The 23,941-nt window shown below is 35.9% G+C and overlaps 3 protein-coding genes across 3 annotated transcripts; 1 reads left to right on the top strand and 2 right to left on the bottom strand.

Annotated features, from left to right (window-relative positions):
• Nucleotides 1–2,043: 2,043 nt before the first annotated feature.
• LOC127743845 (DEAD-box ATP-dependent RNA helicase 28-like) lies at nt 2,044–8,477 on the bottom strand. The gene is given in 19 exon segments (XM_052256020.1): nt 2,044–2,459; nt 2,607–2,881; nt 2,965–3,048; nt 3,171–3,272; nt 3,275–3,382; nt 3,596–3,638; nt 3,752–3,870; nt 4,140–4,236; nt 4,461–4,522; nt 4,750–4,812; nt 4,903–5,005; nt 5,406–5,501; nt 5,575–5,825; nt 5,939–6,112; nt 6,587–6,665; nt 6,990–7,096; nt 7,201–7,269; nt 7,597–7,776; nt 8,047–8,477. Coding segments are annotated over 19 exon segments (2,385 nt in total). The 5' UTR covers nt 8,404–8,477; the 3' UTR covers nt 2,044–2,443.
• Nucleotides 8,478–9,201: 724 nt separating this feature from the next.
• Nucleotides 9,202–14,381, top strand: LOC107477481 (TORTIFOLIA1-like protein 1). The gene is given in 7 exon segments (XM_016097521.3): nt 9,202–9,746; nt 9,749–10,155; nt 10,907–11,098; nt 11,594–11,696; nt 11,784–12,412; nt 12,495–13,376; nt 13,795–14,381. Coding segments are annotated over 7 exon segments (2,721 nt in total). The 5' UTR covers nt 9,202–9,433; the 3' UTR covers nt 13,990–14,381.
• Nucleotides 14,382–14,954: 573 nt separating this feature from the next.
• Nucleotides 14,955–22,156, bottom strand: LOC107477467 (DNA polymerase I A, chloroplastic/mitochondrial). The gene is made up of 12 exons (XM_016097501.3): nt 21,774–22,156; nt 20,274–21,024; nt 19,847–20,038; nt 18,669–19,348; nt 17,750–18,197; nt 17,391–17,486; nt 16,986–17,078; nt 16,706–16,900; nt 16,528–16,620; nt 16,229–16,441; nt 15,988–16,077; nt 14,955–15,662 (listed from the first exon to the last, which is right to left on the bottom strand). Exons 1-12 carry the CDS (start codon nt 21,878–21,880, stop codon nt 15,501–15,503), a joined length of 3,120 nt encoding a protein of 1,039 aa, XP_015952987.1. The 5' UTR covers nt 21,881–22,156; the 3' UTR covers nt 14,955–15,500.
• Nucleotides 22,157–23,941: the final 1,785 nt, after the last annotated feature.

Below are 23,941 nucleotides of genomic sequence, written 5' to 3'. Positions count from 1 at the left end.
ATGCAAGAATGTGAAACTTCCCTTTGTTTTAGGCAACTTTTTTTTGGACCACATAGGCTCCAAACAAAAATATTATTTATTTATTTATTTATATTAATTTACTTAAAGTTTAAAATTCAACTAAACAGACAAAATCATATCTAATCCTCCAACTTTGGACAAAAGTTTTGTCATTATTTTCATTTTGAATCCTGTCGGGTTCATTGTAGGTGCGGTACGGCGAGGTTAATTTTCAAATCAAATATCCACGTGCTTTTAACTTTTTTTTTAATCATTTTAATTTGAGCTCTCTTATTCATCTTCAGAGAACAAAAAGCGATTGAAAGAAGATAGTAATTGCTATGGCCTGAGAATAGAAGAGGATTTTATATTGTTGCTGAATATTTTTTTATTAGACTTTTTAATACAACTACTTAAAGTGTATAATAAAAATTAATTATTATTAAACAAATTATCATCATAATTAATAGATAATAATTTTTTTTCTTTCAAATTTTTAGTTCATCATTGGATAAGGATATTTACTTTTAGTTTCATTAGGTGGCGATGAGAACAGAATTTGTATTTTAAAATTGGTCTTGAGAATGAAGAAAAGAGAGAAGATTTTGAGTGATTCATCATAGCCAAAATAAGCCATAACACTTATAACTACCTAACTGTCTTATTAACCACCATAACAAAATTCATAACTAATTAGTTTTTCTCCAACAATTTGAGTTGAGGAAAAACTGAAAAACCAACAATAATAAGAGATTTTTCTATCAAACTAACCCCCTTTTTTGCTTTTGATATTATATTTTATGTAAATGAAACCACAATCAACCGCTTTGTATTTTTAATATGAGGGGTAGAAGGTGGTGCTTTCAAATAAGGTGAAAAATTGGTGTATTTTTTATTTATATAAATATCACAAATTTGAGGATCAGATTTATGGTGTTTTAATTTTTTTTTGTTGATAACCACAAATCTAATGGTTAGATTTATGATTTTAATTTTTTTTTTAAAATACAAATCTAAAAGCACAAAGCAAAAAATAGCAATATTAGTTATGACTCTCAGATTTGTATCCTATGAAATCTGACCCTTAGGTTTCTCTACTTCCCCAAATCTGAGTATCCCATTTGTTATTTAAAATTTAAAAAAAATAATCCATATCCAAAAAAAACACACCAATCATCCATAATGATGAATTACACACAATTTTTTTTCATATAAAAAAAATTAGCCTCAACCAACATGTTATAGTCTCCTATTTTTTTGTTATTGTCTTGTTTTTGTTTTTATTCTTATTTTTTTGTCCAACCATGAGATTATAATTGTTTCAGATGTAAAATGGATAGATTTCTCATCCCAACAAATATGACGCGTTTCTTTAATGCAGATTACATATTTTAAGAAACCGATTGTTACATGCGATGTTCTCCCAAACTAAATTAAAACTAGTGTTGCTTATGATAATTAATATCGTGATATTACATGCGATGTTCTACTAGGAATGTGAGATATCATTAAACATATCATGTGAGCTTTAATATCTCATGAAGTTTTGTATGCAGTTAGTAACATGGTTGATATAAATTAGTGGACATTATATTCAACAAACGTATTTTTGTGTCAAGAAATTAGAGTATATACCCAAATAGATTCTTAAGAAATTGTGTTGGATGTTTTCATCCTCAAAAAAATTTATTACATCGAAGTCATTAAACTTTATAAAAATAAGATATATAAATCTCTACTATAGTCAGACTCGTCGTTTTTACTTGGACAAATAAGTCCTTGAAAATGTGATGAAATGACCTATATGTCTTATTTTTGTAAAGTTCAAAGACCTCTGTAAGAAGTTTGTAATAAAAACTTCTTGGGGACGAAAAAGTCCAATGTAAAATTTCTTAGGGACCTATTTGGGTATATACTCAGAAAATTATTAACTTTTATATACATTGTAATATCTGTTATCCATAATTCCAAACAGAAGATCAAACTAATAGTTCAAATCAAATCCATTTGACTCCTACCTTATCATTCCAAGTACTATAAATATTTAGCAATGAATAATCTCTAATCATAAATTTAGAATTCGATTCTTGAATTACAAAATTGAGCAACTATAAATATTTAGCTATAAACCACAACTCAAATTGGGTCATGAATGAAGTTCACATGATACAACAATCGAAACTCACAAAAGGGTATGGGAGATGTGATTGTTAACTTCTCACATTGATTATCCACCAGTCACCATGGTAACACAAAAGCACCAAAAGGCAACCATTAAAACTCACAGGTGGTAGAAGCTGCTCATTTAATCACCTCCATTGGTGACTGGATATGGTACAAGTCTTGTGCCTTTGCACCCATGTCAGATTAACAATAAGGTCTTGCATTGCAGGTCCATTTTCATTCCATGAACACATTTTTAATAAGGATCGTTAGCCTCAAACTACCTGCGCTTGTACCTGAAAAAGAATTTGAATGAGATATTGAAAGCAAGTATAAATCAGGATGCAGAAAAACTACCAACGTTAGAAAGAAGTTAATACTTTATGACTCAACCAAGATGAAACTAATCAGATGTAAGATATGGGATTGATTTGAGTAAATACCTTGACTTGCTCTTGAACGAACTCTTAGATTTTTTTCCTGCTCCAGCACCTCTTCTTTTCGGCTTTTTGTCCTTCATGTCAGCCTGGAATAGCTCCTGCATCTCCTGTGTCCTTGAAGACGACTTATGTGAAGGACGATTGGTATTCTTTTTGTTCTTCTTCACGATCTTGCCTGAATCCATTGCCTTCTTGACAGCCTTCACTGCTTTTGCTCGTCGATAAGCGACATCAACAAGTGAAAGTCCACCCTTTTCTTTCTTATTTGCCCCCTTAGCCTGCAGTTCATGTATTAAAGTTCAACAGAGGTTAAGGAATACGAATTAAATTACAACCTTAAATGCAAACAGGAAGTGCATACTTCTGGTTTGTCATCATCTCCTTCATCTTCCAACATCTCTCTAGCCGCTTCCAATTTTCTACGCTTCTTTCTCGGCAAATTTTTCTGCATTGGTTAAAAATCCATCATGCAATTACTGAATAATGCATGGAAACAAGTTTGAATATATATCCTAATAGGTACAATAATAAAAAAGCTGCATGCAAAATAGGGGGTCCCCTCCTTACCTCTCGCTCCCGCTTCCTCTTTTCCTTCATTTTGAGGTCTTCAGCTTCCTGAGCACTTATTACCTTTCCAGAACTCTTGTCGTTATTAACAATGAAACAAGAAATTTTACCTTTGCTGCTTTTGCAGCAACCTTCTTTTCTGTCTCTGTTACAAACCAGGTTCTTTTGGGGCGGGAAAAGATCTCTTCCTTATGAGCAATCAAGTTTTCAGCCTGCCCATTTTATAAGAACATGATTATATTTGAATGGTAAATCTTTTGAATGAGAAAATGCAGTGTGTGAATGGAAGGTTCAAAGCCACATATACAATACTACTATTAGGAAGTACTATTTCTTAAACAATAATGTGAAGTGAACACACAGAATTGTAATCCAAGGCATCCCAGAACTCCAAGCAAACAAAACAACGGATCGCTGATCTATACCTTTGTGGCCTCCATTTCAGCTTTTCTTAGGGCTCTTTCTTCCCTGGACCCCAAAAAAAAAAAGAAAATATGAGAATTTGAGATGTAAAAATACAGTACAGTAGTTATTAATACAGTACAGTAGCTAAAATAAGAGAACCATTAACAATCAAAAACCTCTCTTCTTCAAGTACTTCTGCAATTTGATCCTCCAATTGCTCAATTATATGAGACCATTTATGTATGGATTGTTCTGCTACAATTCGGCTCTTCAGCTTTGAACCAGCTCTCTTTGCCTAATCAATTGAAAACCAGCTTTAACAGAAAGATTATAAAAAGGATAATAAAAATCACTGACTTTCTTTTTACTCTTTTAGTTTCTACTTCAATTCTGTCTATGCAAAGAATCAGTAAGGTATTCAACTAGGAACATCCAAATAACTAGTATTAAGATCACGCATCAGCTTGCATAACTATACTATCTTAAAAGGAAGACAGGAAGAAATTATGAAACTAAGCTGAAAAAGAGGAGTAAAAAATTAAAAATCATGGGAAAGAAACTCACAATTGCTTTTAGAAGTGACCGGTCGTTATCAGTCACAAATGTGACGGCGCATCCTTCTCGGCCAGCTCTTGCTGTACGACCCACTCGATGAACATAGCTTCAGAATAAAGGTATTGATTAAAGTTAACAGGAGACACAGAGAGAGAATAAAATGATGTTAAAGGCAAGACCATTAGACCAGCATGAGATATTGTAATAAGTAACAATTAAGGTAAGCGAAACAAACTGAAGGATGCAAAACGAGAGTTGTAACACATGAAACATGTCAAAATTTTATTCATCAAAAGCAGAGTTGACAACAACATGAATCACAGACTCTACCTGGTAAGATCGCGAGGACATGCATAGTTGATAACTGTTTGAACACCTATGATGTCAAGGCCCTATAAGTAAAATACATTGACAGGGGTCAAATATATATCCAAAATTCCAAAGGAAAAAGCTAATAAGACACTATGACAACTTTGGATGTTTCTATCTAACTGAAGCAAGTTCACTATCCTTACAATGTGTCCCAATATAAAGGGTACAGACAAGGCAACGGAATGATTAATACTAATGTGGGACTAATAGCCAAATAAAAGAAAAATGAACTTTAATTGATTCTTACACGGGCAGCCACATCAGTTGCAATCAAAAAGTCAACTTCTTGCTTCCTGAATTGTTCCAAAGCCTATCAATCATAAGCAAAAAAATCTTAGCATAACACAAATATAAATATTAAGCAAACCTTACTGCCAATTTATTAATTTAAGAAACATACTTCAAGGCGCTGGGCTTGAGTAAGATTTCCATGAAGTTCAGCAGCTTTCAGACCAGCTAATCCAAATATAATCTTCAACCTATGTGCAGCTTGCTTTGTTCCACTGTACGTAGAGATGATAGATAATCAACAAGTTAGAGAAAATAAGACTAGCAGAATGAAGTCAGTGCAAATGAAGGAGCTAGGAAGTATACTTAAATCTAAAAGGTGGGAATAGAGATTTTTGGCTTATTTTTTCATAAACATGTTCCAAATGGAGGAAGAACCATCATTTATACATTGAAATAACTGAATGGATGACTAATCACCAGTGGTTCACACTTCACACACAGTAACTATTAATCTACATATGGATAATGTCACTTTAGAGCAGCCTTCTCCATTGATATGAATACTGGAGAAGCGAATTCAACGCCAGATTATAGTCAATATCGCTAACAATTAAATAAACTACATGTACCAAGAAAACTATTATTCAAATAAGCAGGGAAAATGAATATAACCTGAAGATGATAACTTTAGAAGTAAAAGTTTTGGAGCACATTGCAAGAAGAACTGCTTCCTGATTTGCTTCACGCAATCTTCGTATCCTAACCACCCTGAAAAAGGAAAACAACAGTTAACAGGATTTAAGGGTCTCCATTCTCCACTCAAATATAAAACTGTGCTAACTTGAAATGAGTTTCACATGATAAATTGATAATTTGCATAATCAGTATTAGGGGGAAAAGAATATATTCCACAGGAGCATGAATATGACATATAGAGCCAACTACCATAGTATAGAGTACAGAAGTGGATGGAGATGGATCAGCAGAAAGACGCACAGGTTTTGTTAGGGACAATTTAATAAGGTCATCAACCTCCTCAGTCATTGTTGCTGAAAATAGCATTGTCTGCCTTTTCTTGGGACACATGCGAACCTATTAAATAACCAACTGTTTTGACATTTTCTTCCAAAAACTGAAAGCAATTAAAATTTAAAACGATATTTGGATTTAGTGATCATTGCATTGTTGATCCTAGTAAAACATACAAGTTCATGAATTTCAGCACTAAATCCAAGCTCTAAAAGACGATCCGCCTCATCAAGGATTAGCACAGCAAGATCATCCAAATCCACTGACATAGAATTACGTAAATGGTCTATCATACGTCCTGGGGTAGCAACGACAATGTCTGGCATTGATCTCAAAGCAGCTTCTTGCACCTAGAAAAAACAAGTGACCGCTTCTAAGGTATAATAGCAAAGTACACAGTTTGCCTCACCAACTAACTCTATAATAGGGAAATATTTAAAACCAATAAAAGGCATATTGCATTATCCTCCTTCAAACATAATTAGAAACATACAAAGGCAAAACGTGAAAAAAGCACCAAAAATGAAATCATTAACTACTTGGTTATCAAATGCATTGCAGAATCACATGTCTTTTATATTAACGTAATACACTTCCAGCAGTGTAGCCGGAAAGAAACTCTCAGTTGAAATCCATAATTGATTATTCATGTCAAACTAACAGGAATGGCCCATGACATTTTTCAGAATTACAGAAAAAGCAACCAGGCTATTGATATTTTTCCAAACAGGTACCTCAACATCATACAGGAGTGCAGATGACCTCTATTTGCCCTAACAGTAAGCATATGAAATTACAACATCATGAAGAAACCAGAATCAAACCTTCGTTGACAAACCCCCAACAACCAGGCAACATCTAATATCAGTAAATTGAGCAAGCTTCTCTATCATACTGTGAACTCTGCCAAAAAAAATCAGGAATAAATATATTTAGAAAGATTACATATATATATTAAAAAAGGCGCTACCATATTTTACATCTATAACCTTCTACCACAAGTACTTGATTCATTATAATTAACTAAACTGATGATTTTTTTAACAAACTACAAAGCATGCCCTTAGCCTTAATATGAGAATTGATGAGATCGTATTTAATATTACAAGAGAAACCACTTCATTATATGAATACATTTGTCATTTGATGACAGAAAACCAAAAACAATGTTCACTTCGATCCATCTAGTTACAAAAGTGGTCCATAAACAAATAAGAAAATACTTACTGTACTGCTAACTCTCTGGTTGGTGTAAGAATAAGGACCCTTATTGCATGCATGCGTTTAGGACGGAACAACAACCTCTCTAATGTGGGAAGTGCAAATGCAGCTGTCTGTATTAAAACACAGACGATACAACAACTCAGTTACCAAGAAAAGAAAAGTGGATAGTGTCAGAAGGTAACAATCATCCCAAGAACAGAAAAAGAAGCACTACCTTTCCTGACCCAGTAATGGCACTTCCACATATATCACGACCATTTAACGCCAATGGTATACAAGCTGCCTACCATCATTCAAACCCAAGAACAAGGTAAATTTTTCTAGTGTTCGACAAAGCATGAAATCATACAACAAATAAAAGTGACGATAGTGGCTACTTGCACATGTTTTATACTTGGAGACTGTTCACACATCGAAGTCTAAGGTTGATTCATCTAGAGATTCTAATACCATTCAAAATAGAGTTGCAAACATACAACCGCACAATGGATTATGATGAATTTATTAGTGTAAGTATATGCAAGCCTCGCAAGAGTAAATTAGTAACAAAAACCACATAATCAAAATGTAAAGATTCAAAGACAAACAATAACACAAGGTAAAAGCAAACCTGAATTGGCGTTGGTTTAGCATACCCCAAGGCCTCACAAGCCCTGAGCAAAGGCCGTGACAAATGAAGCTGCAAGAACGAATCCGCATGGAAAGATGCTCCATCAGAAGGAGCGAAAAAGGACTTGCTATCAGCCGCATTGCCCTCCTCTTCATCTTCTTCATCTGGTCTATAATCTTCCTAAACAAGTCCAATTAATTAAAAAAGAAAACACAAACAAATAAGTTCCTTTTTTCAATCAACTATTAAAAACAATTTAAAAAAAATTTAAACAAATAAGCACTTATTTTTCTGTCATGATTCAACTTGAGCCTATAAGACAATATCTTGAAACAAGGAATTAAAAATAAAAAGCATTTTATTCTGCCATGAATCAGCTAAATAAGCTAGGGAGAAAGTTGTCCTTGAAACCTTCATTTAAATAATGAAAAAAAAGTGAGCTAGTTTTACCTGTTTATCAGGTTCGGAATCTGATGAGTCGTCAACGTCGTTGTTTTGCGAAGGAACCGCGAGAGGTGTTGAGCGCTGTTTTAATGCTTTGGAGATTTTTTCGTCAACGGAGGTTGTACTCCGGCGAGCGTGCTCCTCCGCAACTGACTCAGTGTACTTGGCGAAGTCCCACGGAGACTGTGTTTTCTTCTTCTTCTTCTCCTTTGAGATTCTAGAAGCTTCTTGTTCGTCTTCTTCTTCTTCTCCTTCTGATTCTTCCGGTTCGGATCCTGGTTCTGATTCTGGTTCGGATGCTTCTTCTTCTTCGGAGTGTTCGATCTCTTCGTCGCTTTGGGGTTCGAACAAGAAGGGAAACATTGTGTTTATGGTTCAAGTTTTATGGGTTCGGTACTTTCGTTCCTTTTGCCGCTACGAAGAAGAAGAAGAAGAAGAAGAAGAAGACAGGGTTTAGAAAGGGTTCTTATTCTTTCCTCCTTCTCTTAATCGATGGGAATTCTTGTTTATTGGGCCGGGTCGGGTTTAATGACAAAAAGTGTATGATCTCATTAGGCCCAATAGATACATTGGTTGGATCTAAGTAATGGAATCTTTTATATTAAACTAAACCGAGGTTAATTTGTTTCCTGGCCCCCTTCTAAATCTAAATTCTAAAAGAGAGTATTTAGGTAATATAGTAGACAAACGGGCCCATCAAAAGATACCTAAAATTTCCTCATATCCCTTCCCTTGCAATTCACATAAACAAAAGGGAAAAAAATATTATTGAAAAAGAATTCCAAAGCAAAGATTACAATTATAATGTTGATGGTGATGATAACTAAGCCCAAACAAATGTTATATTCTTTGATATATGCTAGTAAACTAATCACTAAAAATAATAAATTTGATAAATTAATTAACTAATTACGAAGAATATTTTATCTTCATACATTATTATTATAAAATAATTTTACATAAATGATTAATCGTGTATTATTGTATCTAATTAATTTTTAAATTTATTATTTAAAAAATAATTAGAGAAAAAGTCTATTCGCAATAATAAATTCATTATTAGTGAAACAGAAGAATATATAAGATATAGTAAGTAAGTATATTGTAAAAATGAATTTAAAATCAAACAGTTCTAAAGATTTGTTTATTCAAAATGATGTCTCTCTTAACTGTTATGATGATCATTTTTTTCAAAAAAACTCAACCTTCTATCTTTTTTCCCTCACTCAGGTCACGCACTACCACGCTCATCTTCGCCTTCTTCTTCATGCTCCTAGATCTAGAATAACGGTTGAGCTTTTCCTTTCACTCTCACCAAAGCAACCTAACCCACCCTCCAAAAACTCTGAGACTCCATTCACCAACATTGCATTTGAAACTACACACAAAAACAATGAGTTCCCAGACTCATACTCGAACCTCTAAACCCACAACAAAACCCTCTCAACAACAACACTCTGCATCAAAAACACCACACTCACACTCTTCTTCTTCAACGCCTTCAACAACAACAACAAATGCTTCCTCTCTATCTACCCACCTTGCTATGGTGGAACTCAAACAGAGGATCCTAACTTCCATTTCCAAGCTCTCGGACCGAGACACACACCAGATCGCAATTGAAGACCTCGAAAAGACCATTTTGACCCTCTCCCCTGAATCAATTCCAATGATACTCAACTCCCTATACGACGCCGCATCAGCTGACCCCTTACGAAGATCCTCGCTGCCGTCGTTCGCCGCCTCAAGGATGCTGATTCCGGCATCCGTGAGGCGTGCCGTGAGGCAGTTGGAGCACTTGCCGCTCAGTATTTGAGAGGAGGAAGCAATGGCAATGGTAATGGTGGTGGTGATAATGGTGCTGGAGTTGGTTCGGTTGTGGCGTTGTTTGTGAGGCCGTTGTTTGAGGCGATGGGAGAGCAGAACAAGGGAGTTCAGGCTGGTGCCGCGGCTTGTTTGGCGAAGATGGTGGAATCTGCCGCCGGCGGTGGTGGTGGTGGTGGGGTGCTGGTGCCGGCGTTCCAGAAGATTTGTCCGAGGATCTGTAAGCTGCTTGGAAGCCCTAATTTCTTGGCGAAGGCTGCAATCTTGCCTGTTGTTTCCAGCTTGTCGCAGGTTTGCCACATTGCCTCTTTTGAGTTTTGAGCCATTGTTTTTAGATGAACTTGGAATAAAATGAAATGAAATGGTGTAGGTGAATGTGTTGATTGATCTAAATTGTGGAGTTTGGAGTGCGTTTTTGTTGTCCCTCAACCCTGTTTTCGAAAATTGGTATAAATAACTTGGATTTAATTGCTTGTATGCAATAATGGTTTATGATAGAATGCAATGGTCTCATTTGATTCTTGAATCTGAACTTAGATAGTGGGGAAATGGCTTAGTTTAGTAGTAGTTGTAGTTGTTGGTCAATTGTGTTTGGAACTTAGGGTTTATATTTTAAGGCTGACATTCAGCTACAGACCAAAGGGTATGTTTGGGCAGATAGGCGAGAATGTAGTATTTATTTGTTATACTTGATTCATAGGATTATATAAAACTGAAAAAAATGTTAGACATTCAGTTTGACATGGCCGAATGAGACTTATGTTTGGAATGGGGTTTTATGAACTGCACTGGAAGATCTGGCGGCATTGTTTATCAGCTTTAGCTGGATGAAGTAGAGATCAGTGCAAAAAATATTCATATTCTTTTATTTTGGATCTGTCAATTTCTTGTTGCATTTGTCCAACTTTTCAGTCCTGTTTTATTTCTGTCCTTGTCTTCATTTAATGAAATTGAATAAACAAACTATTATGCTAGTAAAAGTACCTGTAGGCGAGAAGAGATCTAGTACGAAACCTGAGCAGTAATTGAGTTTTGATTGCAGGTTGGAGCAATTACACCACAAAGCTTGGAACACTTGCTTCCTAGCATTCATGACTGCCTTACCAGTACTGATTGGGCAACACGTAAAGCAGCGGCTGACGCGTTAAGTTCCTTGGCTCTGCACTCTAGGGGTTTGGTTGCCGATGGAGCAGCATCGACAGTAGCAGTACTGGAGGATTGCCGGTTTGACAAGGTATTTGAGTGAAATTTCTTATCATAACTTGTTGAACTTGCTTCTTGGTATCCCATTTCTTCTCTCTCTCCTCTCTCTGAAGATCAGAACAGAAGATCCACGCTATCATTGCTTACATTTTTTTTTCTTTAAAAAAATAAAAATTTTCTAGGAAGGAAATCTTTTAATAATGACATGGACACATGTTGCCCTCAAACCAACACAGGAGCTTATAAAATAGATTTTTTCCATTGACTTCATTTTATTGCTGGAATTCTATTGTGTCTTCTTTAAATATCATGAAATGAATAATGTATTGCCCACAGAAAGTTTATAGTAATTAGTAAATGTCGTGTTACTGGGCTAGCAGGTGTCAGTTATGATAGTATTATGTATGCCTCTTGTATGTATGCGGCTGAGGGTTATTTGTCCAAGCATGGTAGAATAGCTGATGCATTTCTTTTTCTGTTTTTCATAATATATTGTGTATGTAAGTAACATTTTCCTGATATTCAGATAAAACCTGTGAGAGACAGCATGACGGAGGCATTGCAATTGTGGAAAAATATTGCAGGGAAAGGAGATGGACCCCCTGATGATTCAAAGCCTGTATCTGGTGGTAGGTATATGTGGATTGTCTGCCAGAATCTATTTTTTAGTCATTTTGTCTTTGTTCACCTTACTGACAACTGTTTTTGTCCTTTAGATGGTGACAAATCTAGTGCATCTCCTTTACCAGAAACAAGTGCAAAATTAAATCTTGGGGACAGGAAGATTGATCCTTCAGCAAAGGAGTCGCCCGCAGGTACTTCAGATGTGGATTCCACTGGCAAAGCAAAAGCAGCTGGCATCTCAGAGAAAGCAGTTGTAATATTAAAAAAGAAAGCACCTGCCTTAAGTGATAAAGAATTAAACCCAGAATTTTTCCAGAAACTTGAAAGAAGGGGTTCGGATGATTTGCCAGTGGAAGTAGTTCTTCCTCGGAGAGGTCTCAATTCTTCAAGCTCAAACAATGAGGAGGAATCTGGGGCTAATGCTAAAGATTCAAAAGAGAGAAACATCCCCAATCACATGTTAGACAGAGGCAATGATAGAAATTCCAAACAACATAGTTTTGATGATTTTGCACCTGATAAGAGGATGAATGCAAAAGAACTGAGGGCAAAAGCATTTGATACTGATGATAGAACTGAAATTGATCAAAGGGAGGGTTCTTCAAATCTTGCCGGTCAATCAGAAGTATCCTTCTCTAATAACAGGGGAAACTGGTTGGCCATCCAGAGGCAGCTACTGCAGCTAGAAAGGCAACAGGTTCATTTGATGAACATGCTGCAGGTATGGTCTACATGGCCTAAAAATATATTTATAGTTCTGGCATATGTTATTTTTAAGTGATAAATGTTTTAAAACTTTGCAGGATTTCATGGGTGGATCTCATGATGGCATGGTGACACTAGAGAACAGAGTTCGAGGTCTAGAAAGAATTGTTGAAGACATGTCACGTGATTTATCGATATCATCTGGTCGTAGAGGTAGTAACTTCACAGGGTTTGAGGGGTCCAGTAGGCCTTCTAGCAAGTATAATGGTTTTAATGACTATTCCACTGCTAAATATGGAAGAGGTGGTGATGGACGTACTCCATTTAGCGAAAGATTTTCTCAAGCAGATGGAAATGCATTAGGTATGAGGGGAAGAGGGCCATCTTGGAGATCTGACACGTCTGAGGGATGGGATTTTCCTGGGTATGGTGCTTCCAGAAATGGGCAGATTTCCACACGGAGGGCTTTTGGTGGTAGTTCTGTTGATGCGAGATCACCAAAATCAGTTCCTGAAGGTGATCAAGGGGGCAGCAGGAGAGCTTGGGATAAAGCAGCACTGCCCATTCGGCTTGGAGAGGGGCCTTCTGCAAGAAGTGTCTGGCAAGCTTCCAAGGATGAAGCTACCTTGGAAGCGATTCGGGTTGCTGGGGAGGACAATGGAACAGCTCGAGCAACAAGAGTTGCAATCCCCGAAATGACTGCAGAAGCTATGGCTGATGACAATGTTGGACAAGATAGGGATGCCATCTGGACTTCTTGGAGCAATGCAATGCATGCCCTTCAAGTGGGTGATATTGATTCGGCCTTCGCAGAAGTGTTATCCACTGCAGATGATCTTTTGCTTGTAAAACTTATGGATAGAACGGGTCCTGTAATTGACCAACTTTCAAATGAGATTGCCTGTGAGATTATGCCTGCCATCGGACAATTCTTGCTGGACCAGAACCTGCATGATATCTGCTTCTCTTGGATTCAACAGGTATGACTTCTGTTTAGATTACCTTTCTTTGAGCCAGAATATGCAAAGTTGCTAGTCATAAGAACTTTTCTCCCCTCATTTAAAATAACAAAATAAACACACTTTCCACTTCCCAAATTTAGTAGGTAGGGACAGATGATATAGGAGTCCTGAGTAGTTTTCCAGAGCCTAAACTGGTGGATCTATCTTCTTTAGAAAAATAATTTTAACAATAAAATACCATTATCTGTGGATTTCACTAACTAATTTATAATTATTTAGAAATTCAAGAAGTGCCACAAGATCAAATCTCATGATGATTTTATGTGACGGTTAAATTGTCATATTTAGGCTGAAAACAGTTCTGCCTCTGCTTTACTTCTATCTGCTTTATTTCTTTCATTGAGGCTTAAATATTGAATTCATTGTCATAATTCAGTTGTTGGAGATAGTGTTGGATAATGGTCCCGAAACCTTTGGGATTCCAATGGAAGTTAAGAAAGAGCTCTTGCTGAATTTGCATGAAGCTTCCTCAGCTGACACAGCTGAGGAATGGGAAGGTATGCCACCAGATCAACTTCTCTTGCAGTTGGCCTCGGCCTGGGAAATCGATCTGCAGCAGCATGACAAATAGAGAGCATACAATGTTATCTGTTAAATTCTATCATAAGTTGACTTTTGAATTGGAGTGATTTCCTCGAGTCTCCACCGAAAAAAAAAAAAAAAACCAGCATTACAATGGCACCTATTGATGCTATATTTCTTTGAGTTTAGTTAATGAGAGAATTTGTTAAAGTTTTGAAAAAAGTAAGTTTTCATGGAAGAAATAAACTTTTTAGGCATATGATAAGCAATGTTTGGTTATCGGATATATCATTACAAAGAGGGTGGTGTTTGGTGGTGAAGAGGTGCCCAACTAGGCTACTTAAAAGCATTGTATAAAATATAAATCAAGACAGATGAACAGATCTTTTCATGTAATTATTATTATTTGTTGTGGAATTTCTCTTGGACTACATACACTTATCTCAGTTGCAGTGTTCATAAGATTGAAACCCTAAAATGTGAGCATTAATCTGCGGTTAGAATCTGGCTGCAAAATCTTTTAATTATCTACCAAATCTATTTTTGGTTATTGCTAAGTGACATGCAAATCAATTATATTTTTGTGAAGGTAGTTTTCACTTTGGGATATGATTGTTTGTTCGCTATTTGGTTGAGGTAGTATGATTTCGTTAATAATTATGGGGTCTTGTATCAAATATGCCTAATGTGTTAAAGATAATATGGAACATTTGTAGATTAAAGCTTTTTAAGCTTTTAAAAACCAATTTTCTGCCTTTTTTTAACCTATTAAAATTTCATTCTTTTTTTTATCTGATTTTATTTTAATTTTTCAATTTATATGTGTTTGTTGAGTATTTATCGAAAATCAAGCTTTAACATGACATTTTCATTTTTATGAATATATTTTATATTTGTCGTTTCTTAAATTTATTAGGAAAAATGGTAAACAAACAGAGACAATTAGAACCAAAGCAAGAACTAATTAGCCTAAGACAATATGGATCACACTCATAATTTGTAAAAGATAACAACTTTCAGTAAATTTCATTCTCTATATACAATACAAATGATACAGTTTGCATGAAGATCCGATATATGACATATATTTGTACATTTAAAAACAGTAATAAGAATAGCTTGCTAATGCAGTTGATATAAGCATCTTTGCTTCATTTTTTCCAAGTTAAAAGCTGATCACTCACGTGAAGTTATCTTCATGTAAAAATAATAGGTAAAAACCGTTAAATGATTTGATATATTTGACTAAATTATCATCTAATGGTTTTCACCTATCATTTTTGTATGAAAACAACCGCATATGGATAGCCACAGTTAAAAACCCAATTCTTTGACATCACCTAAACAACACAATAGAACTATAGTCACAACGATCTTCCTAGAAATCAATGCAGGGCATATAATTGCCTCCATAGAACTTTTGATTACAAATTTACAAATCACCAATAGAACCATAACAGACAATACTCCCCCAAGGTTTAACACCTCTCCCAAAACAAGCCATGGATTTGTTAACAAAGGGTGCAAAGTTATCCCACCACACTGCCAACGCCTGACCTTCTATTTCCCGGCATACCAGTTTTGAGCACACTTGGCGTCCACAGAGAGGCCGACTTTAAGAATATTCTTGCCATTAAAGGGCTTTGACATGCATTCAACCACTATGGCTTTCGCAACCTCAGCCGACTCTGTTGGCCCTTCCAATATGACTTCATCATGAACCTGCTTCGTCATTACACATGCTTGAGCATATATATGGAATAAGAAAGTTTATAACCAAATCTTACAAAACTAGATGAATGGATTCTTCTTCATTATAGCAATCCAATACTAAAAATGTCGTCGATTTTCTCATGTTATTCGACAAAAGAATCCATAACCTAACTTAACCAATCCCATTTTCTTCAACATAAGTAGAATATATTATTATAATTTTTAAAAATTCGAAACTCAAATTGATGAAACTACTTGAAAAGAACTTAATAAAAAGATATAAGCACATACTGTTGTACAAAAACAGGAGAATATTCAAGAAATAAACACTAACCTGTAGAAGTAACTTCCATCCAAGGTCCTTCAACTGTTCATTATTCCAAATTTGTAACATAGCACACATGGCAACATCTGCTGCACTACCCTGTTGCATTCCACAAATAAAGAAAAGTAAGACGAGAAAGCTCTGTAGATAGAGATCGATCAGTACGTTTCAAGAGTATTATAACTGGTCTTCAAACTTGAAAGTATAGTAGAGGACTACAGCATTGATGCATTTTTAAAGAATTAAGGACCTGCACTGGAGTATTAATAGCTGCTCGCTCGATGTGACCTTTCTGATAGTTGGTAGCTTGGTCAACCGAAGGGAACCGACGACATCGCCCAAGCAATGTGTAAACACAACTAGACTCGAGAGCTTCTTTCTTACGTTCCTCTTGCCATTTCAGCACCTCTTTTCGATCATTGTACCAAAGGTCAACTGTTTTCTTCGCTTCTTTCACAGAAACCTAAGAAAAATATATGCAATCTTGTTAAGATAATCAAACCACTCACCCCATGTAAATCCTTTACAATAAGTCAGAGTTTGGGGTACCTTCCAATCCTTAGAAAGCCCGATTGGCGTCTTTCCATATGCAATCGAGAAGTTAAGCATTTTAGCTTTCCTTCTTTCAGAAGCAAAGGCATCCTGAAATGAAATATGTCAAAATAAATCCAACAAGTCAAAATGAAATGCAAGGTTACTAGCATCGACATGTTGAAAGTCGATTTACCTTCAGGAGTGGAACTGGGGGTTTGTCTTCACCAGGCTGCGGATGCCACTCAAGAAGCACTTGCTTCTCGTTAACTGCATCACAAATATATGGGTACATATTCATTGCAGTTCTTGAATGGAAATCTCCGCCAGCTTCAAAGGCTTCCAACATGCTCTTACAGTTAGCAAGATGTGCAAGGATCCTAAGTTCCAACTGAAAAAAAGAAAGAGAAACCTACATCAGTTGAAAGAATTTTCTTCTTGTTTGTTGAATTATAATGGGAACGTAAACTACTAACCTGACCGTAATCAGCAACTATGAGAGAATTCCCAGGAGCAGCTATGAATGCTTGACGAATTTTGTAACGGTCCTTTTCCAGAGCGGGTTGATTCTGATTACGAATTATATGTGAGTCAGATTAAACATGTTGCATTAAAAAAGCCAATGATCAAACTAGTCCATGAGATATCCATATTTGAATGTTGGTTCAAATATTCATAGTGCATCTACCTAATTCTAAGCTCAAATTATTGTAATAAATTTGCTGAGAATGCAACAAAACCAAATAGGCAAACAGCTAAGCTTTGTCCCACTAAGTGACATCAACTATATGAATCAAACGATGCTAAAACGACCTATCATATATAAAATATAAAACATTTAAAAAGAATCTTGTAAGTCTAGGGAGTGGAGTTAGAAGAACCTGCAGACTCGGCCTTCTTGCTGATAAGCGTCCTGTCTCAGTATTGATATTTATGGAACAATGAATACGGTGGTCCTTTCCTAATATATTGCATCCCTGCCACGGAAAACAAACCAAGCTATCGCATAGAAGATATAAAAAATAAATAAAAAGTAAAAATTGTTCCAAAAGAATTAAAGATACACATACAATCTATGAATGCTATGATATACCAACATCCTCTCGAAGATATGCAAAAACAAATATATACTAGCCTTCGAATACATTTGAAACAACTTTTACTGGGATAATTTGATAAACAAAACCAGAATAGCAAAAGAAAACAATACAAAAATTTTGTAAGAAAAAAGAGGAATTACCTGCAAGGGAAGGATGAAGTTAGAAATCAGAGAATCAATTGAACAGACTTCACATAAAGAAGCAATTGCATGGCAGGCTTCTCTCCCTTCTTCCATTGTTGGAAAAGCAGCAAGGGCTGTTCCGTAAGCAGATTTTTCTATTTCTACAGGTTTAACTTCAGTTTGACAAGAATTTCGAAAATCATCATCAAGTTCCAAGTCACAATCGTCATCAAAGTCATCAAAGTCATATTCTGCAGAAACTTTGCCAGCCAAGACCTTCAAAGCATCACCGCTAACTGAAGGCCAACCACTACTCGTGTACATCTCAGTCCGCAGGGGATAGCCAATGCTAGTTAACTTAATATCACGATATTTTGTTGGAGCCTTCTTTCCTTCTTCAATCACTTTATCCACATTGGGAATTTTGAAAATCCGCTCAGTCGGGATCATCTCGTCATGGTTTCTCCTGTAACGGATAAGCAGCAATGCGACAATGAGAGTTTTACTAATGTATATAATTTAACCAGTTGATTGCAAACAGCAAAGAATAAAACAGAAATGCAAATATTTTCTCCTCCAACAGATGAGTCAAAGAATAAGTTTGGAGTGACTTCTATTCTATGGAAGAGTAATGACACCAAATTTACATGAAAGTAAAAGGTACAAATCAGACTTTAGAGAGCATGGAAGTAATAATCTTATAGATTTCAATTGAATTATTTCAAGAATTCAAGCTAAGAAGAATGAGGTAAAAGCAGTTATGCCCCAAAATAAGAAACTAATGAATAGAAAATTTGACACAATTATGATGATATTAACAAAACAAAGATCTCTTGGTTCTTCAAAACTTTACTGTATGAGAACAATTTTCAAGATCCAAATTCTCATTTTATAAGGTAGAAACAAGTGCTGCACAAGAGATTTATATAATGTGCACCTGTTAACCGTGCCACCAAAGAGCAGTATCCGCAACTGTACATCACTCCCCACATTCATATACTTGGCATCAGGGCAATACCTAGATGCCCATTTTCGGAATCTATTAACAGCGGCCTCTTGCTGTGCTTTAGCCACTTTTTCAATCTCTTGAAGATGAAACTGATCAACTAGCACTCCCTCAGATTCCATTTTCACTAGAAGCTCACCGAATGGCTGCCAATATTCCTTATAGAAATCATACATAGTTTTATTTGAAACACGTACTCCATCGAATTTCCAAGGCATATCCAATAGATGATTCTTTAGACTCTCATAAAGCTTTAGAGTGCTTCTAGCATCCAAGGATGAGTAACATATCCAAGGTATACGTTCATCTCTTTGAAGCACTTCAACGGGAGCAATATTAACGATTTTACCCTCTGAACCATCCTTCTTCACCTTTTTCTGACCAAATATAGTTTTCATTGACACCTTACCTATCAAATCCTTTTCACAAGTCAGCATGGTCCTAGACATGACCTCTCTGTCACCTGTAAGTGCTTCAAGAGAATAACCACCGACCCAACGTCTTGATGAATCCCACAGTCGTGCCATGTGCATTGTGTCAGCATAAAATCCAGAAACCTTAAATCCGTAGTTCTCTATAACATGACAATCAAAGCTATAGTTATGCCAGACCTACAAAAAGCACCATTGACTTAGCCATTTCAAAATTATTTTCAACATAAGTCACAAAGCCAATGTGAGTTTGTGATGCAAGATCCGTTGTGTCAATTTTTTATGGAATGACAAATGCTTCACTAAAAAGGCATGAACCCTTCTACATGAAACATGAAAAGATAAAGAAGAACAATCGTTTCACCAATTACTTAGTTCATTACAGAACAAGGGATGAACACTTGCAAGGCTGAAAATTTCTTCACATGATTCATCAATAAGAGTAGAGGCGCACGGACTGCACTCACTTGAACAAGAGGATCTGATATCACATCAAGGATCAATTTATCTTTAAACTTGGGCTATTGGGTGGGGAAAAGGTATGGTTTATCTCTCTTAAAAGAATCATTTACACAGGTGAAATCAAGCCATTAAGGCTTACGAGGTGCTACATGTCGAGAAGACTAAGAGGGTAAAGAATATAGACAGAAGGCAGGACAATATGAAAGAAAAGTTCACCTTTTTTATGGAGGGATCTTTAAAAAACTTGGCAAATTTATCAAAAATCTCTTGGCCCCCACCATCAAGAACATCTACCCAGATACAGGATTTTCCACCTCCAAAATCAGCTTCTGGTCCTGAATATATACTGAAGCATATTATCTCTCCATGATCTACAGGTGTTTCTTGCTTGACATCTATCTTGGCCACCTATGAACCGAGAAAAAAAAATATTATGTGCCTAAAAATTGTGAATACAAATTGCCAAGAAACTCGTACAATTTTTAATGTGCAATGAATTGAAGAAAGATTATAATAAAATGATAGGAAAATTTCCAATGAATTTATGTTCAGAGTATACAGGTGTTAGAAAAAGATGAAATTATGAACACCATTGCAACCAGGGAACGACCATAACAAAAGTTAGCACAGTCAAGGTTTATACCTCAGTATCACAAGCATGAATAAGATGCCTGTAATTTACTGTAAGCATCTTTGCTACTTTCTCTGCAAGAGAAATATTATCAACAACCAATATATCTTCGTAGATACTACAGAGCTTGTCTTTAAGTTTCGATTTAGTGGTACGATATTCCTGTATAGTAGATGTTGTGTTAGCTGCAGCCTTCGCAGTTGTATCCAAGCCATGATTGCCATTAATTATAGGAACAGCCGCTTCAGCTGTATCAAGTGAAGATACGAACGACTGGGTGCAAAATTCTTCATTCTCTACGAAAACATTTGAATTGTTCAACACAGAAGGCGAGGCAGGTCCACCGCGACCCTGTAGCTCAATATTGCACCTCAAATTCTTCGGAATAGCCTCAAAATCATTGGAAGATAATGTATTAGATTCATAACTAGAATTGCTCTGGTGAAACCTGTTCAGTCCATTGCATATCATTTTACTTTCCTGTATCTTATTTGTTGCCTCTTCCCACGCCTTCCTACTACGAGAACATATTTTGCTATCAGCAGAAATTCCGGACAATCTCGGATTCCAAGAAGCCAAACCGGCCGTTGACGCAGTTGAAAATTTCCTTGATGAAATATTAACTGGAATCTTGTGTAGAAATTTATGGTTATACTCCATACTGTTACATTTATTCGACCCAAAATTCCCTCTCTTCTTACAGTATGAGTCTTTCAGAGAGTTCCTATATGCAGTGCTGATTTGGAGAATATTGTTTTTTCTCCTGTTCAAATCATACAAAGAAATAAAAAAGGTTACCAATAAATACAATGTAATAGCCTACTCAATTCTTCATTTTATCACGAAGAAGTTGCAAGACAATCACAATCACCTAGGGCAAACAAAACAACACCAAAAACCGGTAATGAAATGGGAAATTAGAGATTGCATAACGCCACAAAGAAAAACAGAAAACCAGATTGACTTTCCAAACTTGAACTCTTGAAATTCACCATTGACTCTCTTAAAGATTCAAATTGAAAAGAGAAACCAATCAAAGCCAGAAAATAAAAAGATAGTTCAACTCAATAGTAGTCCAAAACAGACCAAATGCTTCCATGAATTCAATTCAACTAATCCACTTCCTAAGAAGAGATAATAAACAAAAACAAATAACCAACACAACTCAACATTCTATGCACCACTCACACAAACAAACACAATGCACAAGACTACTACCTAGTGCAATATTTAGATATTAGAACAGAAACGTTCCACCTCTAATTCACAAGCTAGCAGCATTAGACTCACCGTATGTTCTATACATTATTCAGCAATCATAAGAACAATATTAATAGTGGAAAAAAAAACAGGAATATTAAGCAAAGAAACAAACAAACAGAAAAACAGATGTGACTTTCCATTTTCTATCAAAATCCCAACATTACATTGACAGAGAAAACTCCTTTTTTTCAGCATTATAATAATTTGAAGATACCGAATGGGGAAAAGATTAGAACTTTGGTAATGAACCTGTTGTGGTGTGACTGAGAAGCAAAGAAGGAGAGAGCAACACGGAAGCAAGAAGGGCAATATGGTCTTATCAAAGGGGTTCTGTGAGTTGAGAGCCCCATAGCCATAACAACAGCTACTTCAACAACAAACCACTCTCAACTCAAGCTATAACCTTGTAGCTGCCACTGTGGAAGAAGAAGAAGAAGAAGGTGTGGTTTGAAGCAGTGGCAAAAAGGGTAAATATGGGAGTGTCAAAGGGTTATTTGAGGTGAAAGAGTGAAGAAAAATAGAAGAGAAGAGAAACGGAGGGTTTTGTGAGTGGAGGCCATAAACCCTGCTTCTTCACTTTCAACCAGAAAACAGAGAGAGAGAGAGAGAGAGAGAGAGAGAGAGAGAGAGAATGAAGAAAAATATTTTTAAGGCTAATAAACGGAATATTCACGGTCAACGTGTTTCTTGTACTCTCTCTTTTGGGAAGTATATTACTATATTATTAGTATTATTATTAGAGAAATTAATATATTTTGTTAGTATTTAATTAGTATAAATATAAATTATATTAATTTTTATGTATAAATTTTAATAAATATAAATATAAATTATATATTTTATGTATATAAATTTTTATAAATATAAATATAATTATTATTGACTAAATATTAATATAAAATGATTATATTTACCGTAACATTTTTGTTTCTTTACATCAAATTAATTTTCAAAAATTATTTTGTATTATATTAAAGAATTTAATTTTGATATACTAATAGTGTAAAATATCTTATACAGTCGTACAGCTATAATTATTTTTTTGGATGACTATTCACGTTGTTAATATAAAAAATAGTTATTTTTACTAATATGATGTTATGTAATTAGATACATGTGTAAAACGATTTTACACTGACATAGTATCAAAATAAAATTCTATATTAAATACAATTTTTAATTCGGCTAAGGAGACAACGAGAAATCTAAATTGTGTGAATAATGGGCTCCGAATTTAGCCCAATACAAGGGGAAAAAAATAAGAAAACTCTTCAAATTACTTAAGCAAAAAAATTCAAACAATTATTTAAAAAAATTAATCATCCCAATCTTAATTTACCAAAGGAATTCACCCAAACACCCTCTTCCTTCCAAATCGTCTGCCACCCCACCCTCATCAATCATCCAACCTCTCCAGCGTTAGAAGCTTCTTCACCGGCCATCATCGTCCGCCCCTCCTCCTCCATCATCGTCGCGAGATCATCATCAAACAACCATCCACGTAATTATTAAAATAATCATCCGGCTACCTAGTGAAATGACCATCTAATATTTGTTAATTGTATATACTTAAACTAAATTGAACAAAATAACCATCCAATTAAGAATTAAAATAACCATCTACATACCTAGTGAATTAAACATCCAACACATTTGCGGGGTGGAGAGAATCAACAGCGACGCATGGAGGCAGGAGAGGAGATCCTCGCGACGGAGCAGCGACGCAACGACAATTTCGGCTAGCGCAAGGTTGCGAATCTGCTCCGTGTGCTTTGAACCCGAACGCGCAGCAGCCAGAGATGGAAAAGGAGGAGGAGTTGAATCGGTGGGATGAAGGGCGGCGTCGATAAGGTGCGGCACAACATCAACAACAGCGCAACAGGGAGGACAGACGACGGAGATAACATGTCTCGAACGGCGCAACGGGGGCGGCGGGTAGGCAACGGTAATGAGGACGTAGCTGCTGCGGCGCGATCTCCCGTTGCTACGGCACGCAAGTGGAACGCGGAGAGGCTGGGCGTTGGCGGCGGGAGGATATGCGGCGTTGGTGGGGCGGTGTCGGACCGGACAGCGAAGAAGTGCAGCGTGTAACACCCTACTATACAGAGCTTTACGCTTAAGTCGTAAAACAGAGATGATTTGGTATTATGACCTCTAAAATAAAAAGTGTACATATAATAGCAGAAAGAATATAATAAACTAGGAGTCTTGAAGAACAGAAGAAATAAAAATCGTATAATAACAGCGCAATGTTCAGAAAATTCGTGAACTTGCGTACAAAGAAAGCTATGGTTAGCAAGCATAAGATAACTAAAAATAGGAATAGAGGGCCAAAGATACAGAATAACAAGCTCCTAACTCATCCCGCGAAGTCAAGACTGGCCGGAGAATATTTACATACATACATATATATATAT

This window comes from Arachis duranensis, unplaced genomic scaffold, assembly GCF_000817695.3.
Source record: "Arachis duranensis cultivar V14167 unplaced genomic scaffold, aradu.V14167.gnm2.J7QH unplaced_Scaffold_165934, whole genome shotgun sequence".
Lineage (NCBI taxonomy): Eukaryota > Viridiplantae > Streptophyta > Magnoliopsida > Fabales > Fabaceae > Arachis > Arachis duranensis.
This window is presented reverse-complemented; position numbering and strand designations above follow the sequence as displayed.